General features: G+C 42.7%; 1 protein-coding gene across 1 annotated transcript in view; it reads right to left on the bottom strand.

Moving 5' to 3' along the window:
• Positions 1 to 12,459, bottom strand: part of GPR39 (G protein-coupled receptor 39) — an 81,354-nt gene extending 68,895 nt beyond the window's left edge. The window contains exon 1 of the mRNA XM_068949196.1: positions 11,185 to 12,459. Coding sequence (XP_068805297.1) covers positions 11,185 to 12,052 — 868 coding nt within the window. The 5' untranslated portion in view covers positions 12,053 to 12,459. The remainder of the gene's footprint in view (positions 1 to 11,184) is intronic.
• Positions 12,460 to 19,871: the final 7,412 nt, after the last annotated feature.

Below are 19,871 nucleotides of genomic sequence, written 5' to 3'. Positions count from 1 at the left end.
CAGAAGACAAACAGAAATTCGACATTTGAATTTCAAGTCACTATTAGAAGGTCTTTCAGAATTCAGTAAAAGCGTATACGTGAAGGAATAGGACCATGCAAGAGAATCCAGACAATGGAAAGTTTCAATCTCCAGACATTAATTTTTAACAATGAGCTCCCAAGGCTGGCTCAGAGTAAACAAGGTAGGGAAAATCTTTTAAGAAAGGGCAAAAGAGAAACACTCAGCGGGACATGGAGTACACATTTGTAAACCTCAACAGGGACAGACCGATCAGACCTGCTCTGGCTTTGCTCAAAGGCCGCTCTGACTGAGGGGTGGCTTCAAATGAACTACCTTTTTTAGCTGTTCTACTGTTGGTTATTTTTCTTATAGACCAAATCAGCAAAAACACATTTAGCATGAATTTAAACCTCTATACCTTCAGAGCTAACCGAGGCTACCTATGACTCTTTCAGGCTGAAGAGCAGACCTTATGCATGGCAGAGAGAACATCCTTGGCTCTACAACCGAAACAAGGTCGGCTGCAAATTCCTTGATATAAGGCCTAACTTAAATAGGTCTGGGGCCCTGGGCAGTTTCTAAAGATGTACAGCAAGACTGCTAGGTTTAACTTGTTGCACATGCACAGTGAGATCAGATTTACTGTACTTGGAGTCACTCTGCAGATGCCTGTTACGGAATCAGTTCAGCAACATTTTTAAACCAGGGCACAAACTAGACTTTCTCTTTCTTCATTCTTTCTTTTCTCTTTACTGCCCCAGCCTGCTTATGGACAACTCATAACCAGCTGCATTCTTCACTTTGCTACATTATACAAGCCAGGCTCATGTTAGCTTCTGTTAAAGGTGCAGCTCCCCATTCCCCCGTCATCTTAGTAGTAGACCTTTTCTCCAACATGAATATGGGTCGTTAGTCATTGCATTTTATCAAAAGCTCAAGTTTAAACAAGGATATATTTTAACCCATTATACCTTGGTAGCCAAGTTGCCCCTCTAGAATTCATGTCCAAGATTTTCAAAGGTACGTGTATGCCTGCAAGTACCAACAGATGCTTTTCCAAACTTTGGCAGGAGTCAGTAATGACATTATCATCACTACCGCTAGAATTTAGGTATCTGACTAGCCTTCAAGACAAAAAGACTACTTAAATACCCTCTCTTCCTTTGAAGACCTCTGACACAACCCATCTCAACCATGTTAGACCTGTGTTTGTTTCAAGCAGATGAGGAAAGAAAAACAAAAAGTCAGAAGATTCTTTTAGCAATACTTCAGTATCTAAAGCACAAGGGTAAACACTTCCACTTGACCACAGTGCCTGCTTTTGACTTCTGCTTGTCCTTCACGACACCACTTTATTTCTTATCTGACAGTTAAAAACCCGAGACATTAAAGCTGTACCTACGATAAAGACTGTTTGAATTGCTGTGTACGTTATTGCTGAGGTACTGCAATCTTTAGACACCTTAGAAGTCTAATTCTGATCATTGGCCCAGTCAGAGTAAGTCATTTTTCTTCTATAAATATCCTTAACCATTCTCGTGAGACTCAATTCTTGAGCACCTTCATTATGCATGCTTAGGGGACAAATCTTAGTTCAGTTTTCTTTTCAGAATTGGGGAGGTCAAAAGATGTCATGACTGGACATGCAGAAAGTGAGGCACCAGAAGAAAAACTAGAGCCAATCAGAAAACACACATCTTCACTCCTCCCCTGGATAAAAAATACATTCAGCAATAAATATATTTTATTTTTGAAAAGTTTACGGTTTAGAGGAGGTTAAGGAAGGGAAGGAAAAATGACCTTTCAATAACCAAAGTCTGGGACAGAGAATTTTAAACAATTTGTTCTCGTCCAATCAAACTTTGTGTTACTCCTTTTATAACTCCTTTAGTTACGTAAGAAAACCATTATGTTCAACAAATAGCAAGCTGGAAATACTACATGGAAGAGAAAAGCAATGTAGATTTACAGCAATGATATATTAACAGGGCCAAAACATTTAGAAGCCTACCGGTGCTTTGGGGAGAAACTGAGAGCGTCATCTCACAGCAGGGGCTGTATCCGAGAAGCTGTTTTCCAGGTTTCCGCTAGAGGTTGGAGCAGTAACACTTCCTGAAATATCCATGCAGATGCTACTTAATAAAACTCAAGAAAATAAAAAAAATTTAGGCTGGGGGGTACCAGGAGGGACATCCAAACTATGTGATCTAACGCATCCCTGTGTCTGGGTTTCTTTCTACTCGTGAGTATAGTTTAGTTCCACAGTAAGTATTATGTATGTGCACCTGTCTGCATTTGGATGTCAAGTGTTTTTTGAGGGGCAATAGAATTAACTCTGTATATATTTGCCTAATAAGCAAACATCTGCTTGCAGAGAGACCTCCAACTCTAACCCCTTAAACTACCCTTTAAACTTAAACACCTTCCCCTAAAAATTCAAAGAAATAAAGATGGTAAGTGGTTTTAAGAGAGGATTAAATTCAACAACCACAGACCTGAAAATAATTTGAGGAAAGCAAGACAAAGTTAGCTCATAGCAATACTAGACCTTCTTCTCAGTTTCAACTTTCTTTGTAGATTACTATTTATAGGATTAAGAGATTATCAGCAGACTCAGTCAGTCCATAATGATTTGATGTTGTTATCACTCATGCCTCCATAAGAGATCAGAAAGATAACCTCTTCACCATTTGAGTACAGGGCTGATGTCTAGCAGCACAAACATACTTAGGATGCCCTCAAAGAAGGCTAAGAAGGTGCTACAGCTTGTTGTGTCTAGGAGAAGCTAGCTGTGCCAAATAAAAGCTAAAATCATAACTGTTTATCTGGTATGGACAGTATCATTTTTAAAATTCCTGCTTACTAGTTTTTCAACTGTGTTACCTATCCTGTAAAACTGCAAGTTTAGGAATTCACTTGTGAAAAAGAAAGAGAAGAAAATAATCTTAGGCTGTTAGTTGGCAGGGTAGTTGGTACTCAGTTTCTAAGACAAATTTTGCCTGCAGGAAACCGAGAAGATGTTTCTACGTTATTACATAGAATAAAATTGAAAGCTTCACATTACTAATAAATACTCAGCTATTAAAGCTCTCTTCCATTAAAATTCACAGATAGCAATCATTGTTTAAAGATAATAGTCTTAACATCAGCTAGAAAAACAAAAGATTTAATTTTGTGAAATGTGGTATAATTGGAATATGAAACAATACAGGAATAGATAATGCATTTAATTTTCCACAGGTGAAGACTTTAATAAATCACCTGTGAACCTGCCACAAACGAGTCCTGTTTACTGAGACCGGGGAGCTGTAAGAGCAGTCTGCATTTCAGGTGGTGCACAACTCAGAACAGATGTCAAGAAAACATAGATAAAGTGGAAGATTAATGCTTAAGATTAATGTCTCTTGACCAAAGGATGAAGGCGGCACTCCAAAATTGAGGGGATGCAGTTATCAAATGGAGGTGGGCTGAATTTTAGCTGGGGACTGTCTCTGTCAACTCATTTCATACTTGGAACAACACCTGTAGTTCTCCGCTTCAATGGAAATAAATCTTCTTGCTTTCTTATCCCCTCTTTAGAGAAACAGACAGCTTCCAAGGTTTCTGTTTGAGGGAAAACATGTCTTAGGAGGGGTTTGCTGTGAGCCGATGTGTTTTTTCGAAGTTGAGTTTACACAGCCAGACCTCAGCTCCTCAAACGCAGCAGCCCCCTGCCAGTTTCCTTCGTCAGGCTTTGGATCACGCTGCCACGGCCAGGGAAACTGCTGCGCTCTCCCTCCTTCCTTCTCTTGATGTACATCCAGGGCTGCCAGCAGACTCAAGGGCCAAAAGATGTGGGGAGAAGATAAGTGAATAGAAGGAGGATTGCATTATTTACAGCTTGAAAGAGGGAGAGAGAGATTAAAAATAGAAAGTTTAAGGCCAACACTAATAACAGCTCTTGATGGGGTAGTGCTCTTAGAGACTTTGGGTAGAGGTGAGTATACAGCAGAAGTACTTAAGATATCCCAGCTGTCCACTCAGCCTCTGGACAAATTGCAGATAACAGAACACAAAGAGCTGGAAAGATGCTCATGTGGCACATGCTGCAGGATGAGCTAGGATGAAGCAGTGCACCAACACCTATAGCTCAACCATCAGCCCAGGTGAAATACTAATTTCCTTCTATGCATCAACCGAAAGATAAAAGCATGGCTGAGATTTTCACTACGCATCAGGCTTCGTGTGTGGCAAAGTGAAAGACAGTGGTCATATGTCTACAGAGAACATGCAGAATCTGCCAGGATATCATAAATGGAGAATTATGTGGACTATGCCAGTGGTGCATTTGGTTTTCTGACTACAGTATTTGCAGGGTTAGGTTGTTTCTAATGCTGCAGACTTCTCATTTCGAAGCAATTTTTAAGTATTCTAATGCAAAGTGTAATCACACATTGATTTTTCCATTAAAACTACAAAAGTCTTACATACCCTAGGGGTGCTGGCTTCAATTAGTCCCTGTTTGTCCATTCTTTTTCTCTCTACCATTTTGCCATCCCTCAGTGTAAGAGGAAATGCAGACTGTCTGTTTAGGCAAAAAAGTACAATCTTCTATTACATGAGTCCAGGCAAAAGCAGCTGTAGATAAATTGCTTTCTGTACAATAGGAAGGAAAATTATGCTGGTTTCTGGTTATGTTCATTTTTAAATGACAGGGTGGGAAAACTGACCATACAGATATCTGAACTTTGGAAGTTTGCCTTGAGTCTAATTTACTGCGACTATGTTTTGAGTTTTGTTAATCAACATAAGTCCTGGAGCTCTTCAGCAGAGGTTGTTTGTACACAATCATCCTCAGAAGCTGTGTATCCCTAACTGCAGTTTTGGCGTTGTCTTCTGTTGAATTGCTGAGCTTAAGTTTTGTGCTACCAGCATTCAGTAGCATTGATCGGTTTTGTCATTGACACCAGGTTAATACTTCTGTGAAGAAGGGGAAGGCAAATTTTACTGAACACCAGCAGGAACATCCTTTGCTTTTGTCGCTTTTCCAGAAAGCGACACCGAAAGGAAAAATCTTACGCAGGGAGGCTTGGGGTGGATGCTATCAACTGCATGCCCAGACCTACCTGTCTGCCTGCCTAAGTGTTTTAAGTTCCCGACTCAGTCTCTGCTATCTGTTTCAGTGCATTCAGACTACTGATTGCCTTGTGTAATTAGAAACCCTACTCAAGGAAACATGTGGATGGAGACACCATATAAAACGCAGAGATGAACGTAACAGCCAGACTACGAGAGATGTATCTTCAGGCACCCTTCCAGCAAAGCCTCTGAAGAAATGCAGCTGAGTGGAATGATTAAAGAAATGAACCAAAAGGAGTCAATGAAGCCCAGTTTAAAGTACATGGGTTGGAGTTGTATACTTCGGGAATCTAATCAGTTAGGTTGCTCTTTCGATTTTTGTTCTATCCTCAAGCTTTACCTTTTTCAGTAACAACAACCACAACAGAAAACCACAGCCAATTTCCAGCCTATGAAGAAGCATCTAATTTTCCTGTAACAGAAATCCTACCATTGTCAAATTACACTGTGCCTGAGTCATCTCCAGATGACAACCACATATTTTTAGCAGACTACTTGAAGTAATCTGTCCTCTTGATAATCTATTTGCCAAGTGCCTTACGAAATACATTTCCTTAGTGATCTTTGGAAAAGCTATTTCTACACATTTATTCTGAGCAAAACATTAATCTGCCAGCACTAGTGCATTTAAAAAAAAAAAAAAAAAAAGGTGTTCTAGCTTGTTCTATGAAGTCTTTGTAATTTCTGATTTAAAGAAAGATTCTTGCATGGTCCACTCAAAGTTTTATCTAACTTTAACGTATAGCCAGGTTTAGCTGTGTTCATGGTGTTTACAGTGGCATTTGGTATTATCAAAGAATAGCTTGGCACCATTTTAACAGTCACTGCCAAACAGTGGCACAAAAGGGGCCAGGCAGCCCAGTAGAAGGGCACGAGCACAAGATTCTGCAGATGCATTCACGGCTTTCATGGCATTTCATTCATGGCCTTTGTGGCTTTGGTCAGGTTACTGCACCTCTTTCTGCCTTTCCAGCTCTTCTCTTTGCCTATTTTATTTGAATTTAGAGACAGGGACTGTCTTCTCTTCTGTTGCACTTTCTACAGTCTCAGCAAAGTCTCCAGCTGCTACTGTCTTCCTAATAAGACCAGAGAAGAAGCTACCCGTACCATATCAAATCACATGCAATGAACACCGCTGCTGTCTTCAGGCTGAGACTCACCCTGCATGTTTGACAAACATGCTTAAATGTTATATCAAACCAAAAGTGAAAAACCACCACACAGTACTTTTCAAGAAAGATGAAGGCACTGCACACAGATTATGATGGGCAATTCCCTTTCCTGCTCATTTCAGCTTTCTTGAGCTTCCTGCTCAAGAAGCTGAAGGCTATTTGCTGTCCAGGCACGTAGGTAAAAGTCATCTTACAGCAGAAGGTCCCAAAAGCAGGAGAACAGCTCCAGTTCATTTGTGACTGGAGGGAGATAGCGGAGATCTGCATCGCTTGGTACAGGGGAGCTGGCTCTGCCAGGTTAGGATGGGATAGGACCAGCAGGGTCCCAGTTAGGTAGCTCCAGCTCCAACTCCAGTTCTTGCTGGCTGCTGCTGCTCCAGCAGCGCTTTCATGCACCTACCATGATGCGCAGCTTTCTTAGCAGCTGGAATACTTTGTTCTTTCTTCTGGAAACAAGAGAGCAGGATGGGCAGAAGCCTCATCATGTTCAGGAGACAGAAAAAACACAGCCTGTATGCCAGCAGGCACACCATAAATCACGCAACGGTACCTAGCAGCCCCTCTTAGCAGGGCTCCTTCTGCTGTACAAACAGAAGAAAATCATTGCTCCAAAGGGCAATTTGGAAGTGTATACAAAGAAAAGCTGAGGTGATGTAGCAATGCTAAAGGACATTTTTATTTCAACTTATTTACTATAGTAGGCCTGAGGCTGCTGTATACAGAATAATTAAGGCTTTTAGCAGAAGCACAAAACTGAAGCTGCCAAGGGAAATACCACAGAAGCTTTAGAAGCAATGAATTTTTCATGTGGGTTAGTCATAACTTGCTTCATCACAGAGTGTAAGTTTAGGTCACTCAGATCGAGTTTAATGACAAGCCATACAGTTGCTTTTGTATAAACGTGGCTTTACGCTAGTGACTAGATTAAGAAGGAAGCCTTGGCTGGAGAGCCCAAGCTCCTGGCACAGAGCTGTCCGCACCAAGGCGTACCCCTGCCACAGACTGCAAGAAGGTGTGCCCCATGCAGCTTTCCCCCCCCCCAAAAGCTGGCCACCTCTTAAAGCTTCCTTAAGATTTTTAATTTACACAGTTTCAGCTGTGAAAGTGCCTTCTTTTATTAATGTTTATAACTATTGGGATGACAGGGTCCTTCAGCTCTTGTTGCTCAGGGCAGGTACTGGAGCAGCAAGAAGCCACCAGTGCCACCTCATAACCATTTGGCTAGCTCTCTGATCAAGGTTAAAACCTTGCACTTAATCAAAGGGCCATCAGCCCAATATTTTCATAAGCCCTGTAAGCTACCTAGGTTCTGCTGCTGGAGATGAAGAAACTTATTAACAAATGCTGACTGACATAAACCACACAACAAGATTATGTCTAGCTATATTTCCCTTGCTATTCATGACAGCACACACTCATCCAGACCCATGTAGCGCCTCAGTAGAGAAAGAGGTCTGCTGTCCCAGCATGAGCAAAACAGCCTTATCAATGACGAAGATAATCCACATGGTATCAGTCAGAGTCGGATCTGCTCCATTCATATGGACTGACCTGCTGGAGGTAGTTGAGTTTCTCCACATGTCTCAGAAGAGGTTTAAGTAAATCACACGGACAGAGATAGCAGGAAGAATGCCACAGCCTATTCAAAACCACAAAATGCCCAATTTCAGGAGCAGGAGCATTAAGCAGAGACTTACACGTGCTATTACATCTTTCTTGAAGCCAACAGCCATTCTATATGAAGGCATAACACTGGGCAGCCTAGTATATAAAAGCAGAACTGATTTTCTCCAAAATACTGGGACAAATCAGCATTGCTGCACTGGGGCAAATCTGCCAAAATTTGAGCTGAACAGCACCTGGAAGTCCCTTCTCCCCAAAGTGCAGAAGTGCTGATGCAGCCGCTAGACCAGTCCCTCTTCTCCACCATGAGCACAGTGAGGTATCCAGAGACAGGAGGAACAGACATGTCCACACCAAGGATTTCCAATCCCCAACCAGTCTCTCTGGGCTTTATGCAAACAGGATAATGATAAGGCCTAGGAATAAAGTGAGCACAAGCTCACTTTACCGGGCAAGAGCAAAAACATCCAACAACCATCCCAACCATGCAATCAGTTCCCAGGCAATCCCAACCATGTTCCTCAGTCATGGCCCCAAGTTGAACGGACACGCTGCTGGGTGTCCGATACTTGCACGGAAAACAGAGCAAATCTGGGGGCACAGAGAATAACAGAGAAGGATTTGACCCTCCCAGCTACCTTCCTCAGATGAAAGCCCTTCCCTGGGCGACCTCAGGCTGCCCCAGCGCAGTGGTGCTCCCCCTCGCTTGGTCCCTCTTCGCCTCGCTCCCTCCTTCACGGCTGTGGTGTCACCCTCGCCTCGAGTCCGTCCCCCAAGTTTCATACTACCTTCCACAGCAATTCCGTAAGTAGTCTACCATTGTCAACATTCACAATTCATTTTCATAAATTTTCTCCAGTGCTGCAAAACAACATGACACTAAAAAAGCACCAGTTCCTACTTGTGTCTCTTTCTATTTAGCTTTTTCTCATCGTCAGGAGATTTATGAATTTAATCTCTGTTTTATAGAACTTACCACTTTCAACAACTAGAAGAAGAAAATGCTAAACTGTTTTTATTGCTGTTAGATGTTCAAAGACATCTTGCTATGTGCTGTCATTTACATTTCACATTAAATGTAAAATATGTTGGAAATGAGCAAATATTTGTTTTAATTTGACCCATCTGTTAAATGAGAAACAAAGAGGATTTCTAAATCACTATATTTAAATTCAGCGATTTGTAAACAATTTATATGTTCATTTCTTCTAGGTTAAAACTGCCCTAAAGCATCACTCTTATGAAATCTACAAATTAAATTGCTTTACACTGTTCTCCTGGATATAGGCCACAGTTTCCTACTCTTCAGTTTATTAATTTATTTCCCAATCCAAGTTAATTAGCAAGGCTTATATTAAGTGCCATTTGAAATATGCCACAGAAATCATTTTGGGGAATTCACAAAAGTATCTACCGGCTCCAGAAAGCTGAGAGCACACAGAAAGCATCAGATATTGGTGTTTAATTCCCTTAAGGTAAAGGATGAACCAGTGGCTTTCATTTAGCTTGTTAACACTTCTGCAAGCAGTCTGGTCTGACTTATTGCACACTAGACCACCACCAAATAAGAACAATAATGAAGGAAAGAAAGAAACACCACAGTATTTTACCATCCCCTCTCAACCCACCTAGAACTTGCTACAGGTTTGGGATCTTAGACTGTGCTTTAATGTCGTTGGGGGTGATCATTTACAAGGGTAGCGAGTTCCACAGACATTTAAGGATCCCACAGTAGCTCTTAACTTAAAAGAGCAGAGCCTTATCTCTTTCTCTGCTCTGCGCAACATGCTTTATTTAGCATTTATTAAGCTTCTACCCCAGAAGTCAGTACATTTCAGTGGAGTAATACTATCAAGAGCCCTTTTAATCACACTGACACGAGTCTCCTGTTCCAAACCATCCCCATGTGATCTGCATTACCAGCAGACGGCTTGCACAAGGAGCAGGTTTCTTCTTCAGCAGCACAGCCAGGACACAAGGAAGAGCTCCATGCAGCCTGAAGCGTCTCATCTCCCATGTGAATCCCTTGTTGCCCTCTCTGCCGGTACAGCATGCAGCCCTACCTTTTTCCCTGAACTTTTCCGTCATAAACCATGTCAGTCTGACTGGTTTTCACTGTGTTCCCTGCTTGGATACACGTACAGTGGAAAAGGGGCCAGATGCACCGGGACTCCTTACCCGGCAGCTTCACGTCCCAGCCACAGACCATGGCTAAAGCAGGGCTAGCTGAGGAAGCGCAGGATGCTCAAATCAGTCTGTGGAAAGTCCTACAAGTGGACAGACCCACAAGTTTCAACTCACCCTCTGGAATATGAAGCAGAGCACCTAAAAGCTACACAGAAATCCTAGGTCTACTGTGCATTCACACACAAGCTGGTTCATTTGTTATATCCAGTATCATGTTAAGCAACCCAACAAAACACGAACTAGCTGTAATTCAGCCAAGACATGATTAAGGGTACCTCTAAGAGCATCAACAAATGCAGAGACTACATGGATCACAGCCCGGAAAGATTCCAAGTTGGTGAAATGACAACTTGATTGGTTTTTGTCTGACAAATGTGGTGAGAGAGATCAGAATCAAACATAATTCCAAGGTTATAGGCCTCCAAATAAAAACAGGAAGGAAAAAAAAAAATCACAGGGCAGCAGCAATCTGCCAGACTGAATCAACTCTCCAGCCCAGCTTTCTTAATACTTGAATGCAACGCAGCCACAACTGAAGCTGAGTAAGTACCCTCCAGGGAATTAACAGGGACATGCCTTCAGAATGGGACAAGCTTGAGATCTTGCTCGGTATTTTCTTTCCCAGCAAAAGCCTTACCCAATATGCACGTATTTGTAATTTAATGGGAAAAAATGCCAATAGAGCTACTTTATAATCAGGCTACTGTGCCTACTGATATCCCAGAGGTCAAGCAGCAATACCCTATTACCCATTTTCATTTGTTTGGAGGAACAGACGTGCAGGAGGATGATCGGACAACGTAAATAGCAGAAAGCAAACTGCATTTTTCCTCCTGCTTTCCCTCCCACCTGTTCTAATGACAGAAAGAGTTAGCCAAACACATGCAGGGAAATCAGGTTGCTTAAAATATATTGTTGCAAACAAAAGCATCCCTCATGCTCATTTTGGCTCAGTTTCGAACCCTGCAGCCCCTATTTGGGGGGCTTGATAAGGTAAGATGGCAGACTCTGGGTTTCCTTCCATTCTGGGAAGGGGAACAGGGGGAGGGGAAAGGGAAGCAGAGAAGGACATAGGTCTTACCAAGGAATAAAATGATCTGTCTCCTGGAGCTCTTGCTGTCCGAACTTTCACTTTTCCTTAAATGCTGCTCCTGGTATCCTAACTCCCCCTTCACTGCAATAGTCCCTTTCTTGTGGATCATCAGGGTTTTCATCATACTGCGGCACATGAAGGCCACAGACCCCAGCACGATGATGTACACAACGAATGCGCTGAAGATACTGGCCTGAAAGACACGCCATTTGGAGGAGAGGCTGGTACAGACGGTCATATTGTGCCTCAGCTCAGGGAGGTGGTGCCTGGGTGTAGGCTTGATGCAGGCAGTCACACCTCGGTAGCCCTCAATGATTTCCAGGGGATATTCTGTGCCCATAGCAAAGAGCAGGGGCAGAGCCACGATGACAGACGTCACCCAGACAAAGGCGATGAGCAGTTTCACCTTGCGAGGTCCGGAGACTGCCTTGAACTTGAAGGGGTGGCAGATAGCAACGTACCTCTCAAAACTGAGAGTGGCCACGTGCAGCACAGTGGCATAGCTGCAGGCTTCAAAAAGGAACCAGTAGAGCTTGCAAACCACGTTGCCGTTGGGCATAGAGAAGGGGCTCCATATGGCGCTGAGGAACTCGCCAGGCATGCCGAGCAGGATGACCAGCAGGTCGGAGCAGGCCAGGCTCACCATATGATCTGTGACCTCCTTCTGCAGGTAGCCTTTCCTCTGCAGGATTCTGGTGGTCTTGATAGTGATGCTGTTGCCCAAGATCCCCGCCACAAAGACAAGGACGTAGAGGGAGGCCAGAGTGATCTTGATCCAAGGAGAAACCTCGAACTCGGGGATGTGGCTGTGATCAATGACGTGAGAACAGTCTGAAGGGGATGTTTGTTCTGCCATGAGCAAGCCCCCTACGGTCTCTGACACTCGGGTTCACAGCAAAGGGATCCTTTCTTTCTTTGCCCCTCTCACAGAGGCTGAATGCAGGCAGGTACGAGGAAAATCTCTCAACTAGCCACACCTGAAGGTTTCATTAGTTACGGCGGCTGAGTCAATACGCTGAGGACGAGAGAACGCGTTCCAGCTCCTACCTGTTTTTATGACGAGTGAGCCTCGCTCCTTTACTGTTTTCCTTCTTTTTTCTGTACTAAGTCAAGGTGCTGGTTTCAAACATGTTGTGCTGCGAACTGGTCTTCTTTCACTCTTTGCTACTTCCTCTCTGAGCAAAGACGGCTTTCAGTCCTAGCCTTGCCAGGAGGAAGTAAGCGTTTCTGTGTGGTTATAGCTGCTCTGTTAACCATTAACCTAAATCTTTGCTATCCCTAGTCACTGACAGCAGAGCAGGTTTGGGGGGGGGGGGGGGGGAAGCCCGAGTCTGAACCTCACTTCCTGTAATAAGATCTCCTTTCCAGGGACAAAAGAAGGTGTTTCTCCTAGAGCACTTAGGTTAGGGTGAGGCCGATTAAGTGAGCTGAGCGGAGGCTGAAGGGAAGTATCTGTTCATGTGTTTAAGGTTAACCCGGCGTCAGGCTTTAGTTCTACATGCGCTCAGGCCAAGGTGCTTTGTTACTTTATGTTTCCCTTCACCAACACCTCCACATCTGCTGCAGTGGTGACGGTTCAGCAGCTTCTGTGGCCCTGTACTGGCCGTTACATCAGTGGGAGGTTCTGGTTTTCAGTTGCTGGTGATGAACTGGTGGCTTCTTAAAACACCTGCTTAGACCGTAAAGAATCTTACCAGGCGTTACAGAACAAGCTGAACTCTAGATTTAGACACATTGGTAGTCTCCCTTTAAATTTCCATCTCCTTATGTTAGATAACAAAAATAATGAGGTTAGTAATCCTAATCATGCTGATCCTTTCTAATAATCAGGACTAGCAGGGGATGAAAATGTACTTCCCCCTCCTGCGTCTCACCCCCCGGGGGACTGAATTTAATACACTCTTTAGTTTTAGTTTCAAACCATAGCACTGAAGGCTCCCAAGGTAACCCCTGGAAACATTTAATTAGAGGGTGTGTATCTAGATTAGGAAACCTTTAAATTACAATGCAAAATGGCAGAGCAGCTTTTGGAGTGATAATCAGAGAGGGGCCCAGTGCCGTGATCTGCTCCAATACCAAATCTAAGAACAGTGGGTTCACAAAGTGATTTTTATTAAGTAGACAAGCTCGCGTGACACTTTCAGCTCATGATAAAATAGAAACATTAGAGAGCTGTTATTAAGCAGTCTCCTCACATTCAGTGGTTATCACTGTATCTCAGCAGCCCGAGTACATAAGGAACAAAAGATGCCCAAAACAGGATAATCAGCACCTGTTTCAATGCATTATTTATGCAGTCCGGTTTCAGAAAAATCACCTCAAATCTTGCACGACTTCAAGTCCTGTAGTCCCAGTCATCATTCCCTATGTTTGATAATTCACATTTGTTCTGCTCAGACAAGCTTTCTATTATTACCCAATTTCTTTCACTTAATTTTACTTTATAAAAGTGTGAACAAAGATTACATATGCATGACTGAATTGTGGAAATGAAGCTAATTAAAATTTGCTGCTTACCATCAAAGGGGAAAAAGGGAGAGAGAGAGAGCAAAAGAGAAAGAAGAAGGCCCAATAGGATTAGATCTCTCCCTTTTTTCCACACCAATTATAAAATGCAGAACACAATTTTGGAGTTTTCGGTATTATCTTTAGAACGTACACAAAGTTTATTAAGTTTCTAATAAAGAGCTGGTGCCATGGAGGGGATAGGGAGGAAAGGGACAATTTTGGATACTAATGAACTGAGGCCATTTTAAAAAAATATCTTACTTAGGTTACTGGGCTAGATAAACCAGCAGCAAGTATTCCAGAGGTAGGTATAAAATCCCTATCATGGATGATTATAAAAATGTATTTTTCTGGAGGGAGACATTTCTCCCCAACTAAATGTGCATAATGACTTGTTGTGGCATGAAGGTTGGGAGCTCATAGTTATCCTAGTGTTATGACAGCATTTTATAATCTTATGATTTGTATAACTGTCTAACTTTAGGATTTCATTACATTTTGCTTGATATCTCGTAGCAGTGAGTACCAAAGGCTAATTTTTATGTTGCTCTCTTAGCAGTTTTTTGAAGTTAATTTGGCCTATGTGGTTGCAGCTGGAAGGACGCTTCTGGGAGCCCCTTCTGACCCAGTTTGTTGCATCTGGTCATCACGACCTTTCAGCTCCCAGCACTTAAGAGCAGTCAGAGCATTAAGTGTAGAGGTTACAGTATTTCTTTCTAAAATGAGCACACATGGATGCTGTATTCTGCAGTCAGTGACTTGTCAGACGCTCAATAAGAAAATACGGAGTCCCTGAAGATGCAGGTTACAGGGGCAGAGGATGGCAGCGGGCTCCAGCAGCCACCCGCAGCCCGATTAACCTGAACTGCCATGGTGCGATCGTTGGTGAGACGCTGCAAGTGGTGGGAGCCAGAGAAACAGAGATATGTGACACAGATTATTGTTGCTATAGCTCATAAGGTGATTTTTCACTTTCAGAGATAATAAAGTTGCTGTGATTACCTGCTCTGGTCGTTAGGCAACAGAAGCTGCAGTTTCCTGAGTGGTTCACTTAGCTTTCTGGTCTAATCCTTGCTTAACACTCTGGTGAAAGGCCTGTGATGGCCGAAGAAAACATAGTTGTACCTCCCATCCCTTAGGCTATTGCAAAAAGTGTGCCTTCTGCACCTAGCCTTGCACGGTGCCACCGGTGAGCACCCCCTGTAGCCCAGAGGGACCGCAGCTGGTGGGGAGAGGACAGCATGGGCTGCCCGCTGGCTAACCAAAACCACGTCCCCAGAAACTGTGACCAGGCTAAGCCTGCAAAAGCAGCAGACAGCCCACGCTGTAGCTGGAACTAATCTCAGAACAACAAACTCATTTGACAGATGCCATTGTGTTTTGTGTAAATCGGCTGTAGATTAACCTTTTTCAGTGTACAGGGACATCATCTAGTTCCTGCCTTGCAAATACCCTTTTTTCCCCAGCTGGGTAATTCCACTCACACTGATTGGTTCAGGGTGCCCAATGTGCATAACCATTATATGGATATTTCTCGAATACCTTATAGCACACAAGCTGGTGTGCTCTGATTGGCAGACAGGCATTACTACACGTGCCTATCTCTGCAGAATTGTGTCTCGATAGCCATGTTGTGAATATGCAAATCCACTCTAATTGGCTACGCTAATCACGCTGTTCTGATGGGTTTCTTTTCTCAAACTGTGCAAGCTACTTGACAGCAACAAAGAAAATACGTTGGTTTCTTGCTTCCTTTGGCTGAAAAATTCTAAAACTTAAATGAAAAAGGAGAGCCATGTCAAAAGCAAAGAAAATAGGGCTGTAAAAAGGATTAACTTTTTTTTCAGATGCCAGTCCTTGCCATTCTCCATCCCAACAAACCTCTTGTCCCCTAGAATAGCTGTCACACCTTTGTCTTGCTGGTATTTGTTTAGAGAGGGAGAATCCTGGGCTCGTTCAATTCTCTTTGAAACACAAGGTAAACAAAATGAGATTGCTGTTCTGCGGAAGGCAGCTACTGTGATCTGCACAGGAATAAAAGGGAAAAAGTAGTATAGATAACAGCGAAGAGCCCAAACGCTTTAAAACTTTTTGAAAAATCAATTTGCCTGAGACAGTTCATGTTGGCTTTTAAAATTATTTTTCATTAAAAATTTAAATAATTAAAGACTGCATTCAACTAACTGAAGGTTTCGTTCTGTCTTCTCTATAGAAAAGAATAGGCTTGCTAGATTTAAGATCCCTTTGTATTTTTCTAGTGAGTTATTCTTGAGTGTTGTTTTTCTTAAGAAGATTATTATTATAGTTACTAAAATAAATGAGTATAAGTCATTTGTAAATGTTTTTCTTCTTAATTTCCCTGAGAGTTGGGGCTTGAGCAATATGATATCACAACTAGCATGCTGTAACCTGCTAGGTTCTTTTTCTTCTGGAGGCAGGAGATACTGGGCTAGGCAATCTCGACAGGGATGTGCCATGTAGCCTGCATATCCGTAATTAATTCTGATCTATTTAGATTACCTCTAGTAGGCTCACGTATGGAAAGCTGCTGTCTTTTGGGTGTAGTGTTACCTGCTGCAATGTCATCCTCTTGGAAAATCATATTGTATTTGCTGGTCTGGAGCGTAGCGATGGGGTTTTCACATGCACTTCTAGGATACACAGTAAGATGTATAAGGCGATCTCTGTTCCAAATCATTCGGTCCAAATAAATTGATCAAGTACTTCACTTCTTCCAATGTATTTTACAAATTGGCAAGCCTTAGATGCAACGAGAGAAGAAACAAGGAACATTGGCAGAATGATTTATCCAAGATTCAGCAAAGCTGTGAACACCTGAGCCTTCCCACTGATATCCTGGATTTCAGCTAACTTCCTCGCATAACCCACAGCAGAAAAAACTACAGTGAAAGAAGTGTGTTTACACAGCTCTTCATTAGTTGCCCTGGTGGTTTTATCTGATGTTAATTCATAAATAAAATACATTCACAACAGCAAAACAGAGAAAAATTGTACTAAGACTAGCTGGAATTTCTGAACAATACGCCATCTGTTTTTTTATCTTTGTAGAATTAAAGACATTAAATCCATCCGAAGCCTTCACTCCAATACAATGTTGTCTGAAGCAAACCAAACACACTGCAACGCGTGTGGATTGCTGTGATTAGTTGGGAGTGCACTTTGCCTGGCAAGAAAGTGAAAGGGTTAATTCCCCACTTCTGGAGCAAGGAAAGAGATGCACTTTCCCCTGATACTGCAGTAGCTGCTAGAAGGCCAAAAACAGTAGGCAGCTGCGGCCCCAAACTGAGAGAATCTCATTAGAAAGGCTGGGTTTGGTCACTCACTGAGAAAAGCAAGTCTCTTCTGAAATGAGCTGGTCCTTTTTGCATCCTTGTGGAATGAGGAACCGAAGGAACCGATTTTATTTCTATCCCTGGCTTAACAAAAGGAGCTGTAACTTAAAAACAAAATTAACACATACTGTAAGTCCATGTGTCTATGATCATGAACTGACTGCACTGAATGTTTTCTTCGTGAAATAATCCATTCCGAATCCCCTTTGCCTGCAACACTGGCATCAGAGCACAACATCTGGCTTAAGAAATTACCACCTTTAGCCTGGGGGCACAACCTCTAGCATGTTGAAACAAATCTCATTTTTCTCGGTGTAGCTTTTGAACTGTTCTGTCCAAATAGATGTTAATGGCTTTAAAAGAGATGTCAAAACTCCTGTTTAAGGTCGTGCTTAGTTTCTTATGCTGTATTTTTAAGCTGTCAGGTTAAGCTCTTATACGCAGTTTACTTTTCCAACCCATCTTTTAACAGAGGTTCCTTCTGCATGTTGTCATGCTAGTGCTCTAGGAAAAACTTCAGATTTCTTTCTCTGAAGGTAGCTACTTACTTAAACATGCAACATTTGAAGAAACTCCATGAAAATACATCATCTCACAGTGGGAATCCTCCATAATTTTTGTTATGAATGTCTAAGGCTAATAATCTATGGAAATGGCTATTATACCCAGGCACCAAAACACTGCAATTCAGAGTACATGCTCTTCTTTGTTTGCTAACAAACCAACTAGGGATGTTCTCAGAACTGTTGGTGCTTCACTGCTGGTATGCTGAAAATGATATTTATTGCAGTATTAAGCTCTACTATTGCCAGGCGAAGCAAAAAAATTACTCCTTGCTCCCTTCGCTTCCTTCTTGTGTTTGCCATCTCAGCACCATCAGGACTTGCACTCGTGTGCCCAGCTGAGCAATTACAGCATCATTTTGCCTCTCTTCAGAACTCACCTGATGGGTTTTAACCTTAAGCAAGCTAATGAGAAGGCTTTTTGACCTGCTTCTAAGGAGTCCTAGCAGCATGTCGCCTCAGCAAGGGCCCTTCTATCACCTTGTTCATTCTCATTTATGATATATACATAATGCCAAGTCTTAAAATATTCAAGTTCTCACTTAAAGAAAATTGTATTTTACCATTACATAGCTCCTTTCCTTGCAGAAGCTTTAACAAGAACAGTTTGTAAAAAAAAAAGTAACGAATGCTTCACCTACTGCTGAAATGATGCAGCTACTTCTAGGGGGAGTGGGCCAATTAACATTACATAGCAATTTATAGATGTACAGGATACCACATCTGATTTCTAAGTAAAAGACACAGAACACATCAGAATTTAAATTTGACCAAAACGGAAGGCTTCACTTCTTGCGCTCAAGGAAAACACTAAGAACTTCAGGAGTTTTAGCTCCAGGATGTCATCACCATAGGGTTTCTTAAGCATTGAACCCCCAGCTCATTTGTCCAGTAGTTGCAGCCCTGCTGAAATGCCAGACTCCAATTACTGACCTGAGGTACTGTCATTCCTGCTGTTCTCATGCTGGTGTGTCTGGTTGGACTTCTTCAGGCAGGTTTTCTTGTGCTGCTCTATGCTGAGCTGTGTTCTCCGTCTGGGCACACAGTAGCTGGGGAAATCTGCGAAAGCATTAGATGACAAACCTATACTTGAACAGTTTAGACTGCATCCTCACTGCAGCTCAGTGGACTGCCAGCTTGCGTAGAAGCAGCACGTTGGGTCTACTGCAAAGCCCCACGTGCACCAGTCAGTCACAGCAAAAGCATCCCTGTGTAGGTGTACTGGGAAGTGAGCCAGGAGGGCAGTCGAATTAAAGCCTGAGGACATCTGCAGTGGGACATGGGAGACGGTGTAGGGCTCCTGAGCCGTGTTGACCTGGTTGGGTACCTCCACGTGGTGCGTGCAGCCCTGCTCTGGAAGGAGGTGCTGGCTCGGGAGCGACAAGCAGCAAAGCAGCATGAGCCCAGGACGGCACGCAAAGCAACAGGCTGGCGCTCAGCAAGGCGCCTGGGCTTGGTTCAGAGCTAAATGCTCCTTGCCATGCGCTGGTTCAGCCTCCGCTGAAGGGAGCGACGTCCTGAATGAACTCTGGGGTGGTGACGTGCCTCCACTGGCTCCGTATTTGACTCACCGGAAGAAGGCATTTTTTCTTTACAACGTTTAAGCTGTCATTGAAATGCAGAGGCAAATATAAACAGAGTAACGAGACTATTTGGCAGTTTAGCAGTATCTTGGTAACTGCAAGTCAAGCAAAGAAAATACACAGTAAGCAAACATGGAAGTGAGTTGGTCTCAATTTAGAGCACAGTCTTTATCTAGGAGCTGACATTTATGTTGTTTGCGATGCTTATTTCCTATGTCCCTGCAAAGTGTGTGTGGAGGGTTTCGTCATCTGCTCTGGGCATGTAGGTAGGTGTTCTTTCTTGTGCAATTTCCTTTACTTTGGAAATTCTTCTACTAAATGTTGATATAGGAAGCAGGTTGCTCACTATCCTACAAACTAGAATCCTGAAGCTGAATGCATAAATAAATAGCAAATGGGATCGCAAATTGTTTTTTCAATAATGTTTTCATCTATATTTCTTTCGTGCCATATTCTGACCCAGTGGTTGTTAATGTACAAACAGAACTACCTTTTAGTACAAATATGCAATCAACAAATTGTAGTGACTTCCTGTACCAGGAAAGTAGAGTTCTCCTAACTTTATTTAGGAAAAATACAGCAACTCTGGAGCACAGCAACTGCTATTATACAATTTTTGAAGTATAAATTATATAAAATCAATGTGGAAATATTTTTAGTTACCGCTT

The sequence above is a fragment of the Struthio camelus genome, chromosome 6 (assembly GCF_040807025.1).
Source record: "Struthio camelus isolate bStrCam1 chromosome 6, bStrCam1.hap1, whole genome shotgun sequence".
NCBI lineage: Eukaryota > Metazoa > Chordata > Aves > Struthioniformes > Struthionidae > Struthio > Struthio camelus.
The sequence above is the reverse complement of the archived record's forward strand: the minus strand, read 5'-3'. Positions and strand labels throughout refer to the sequence as shown.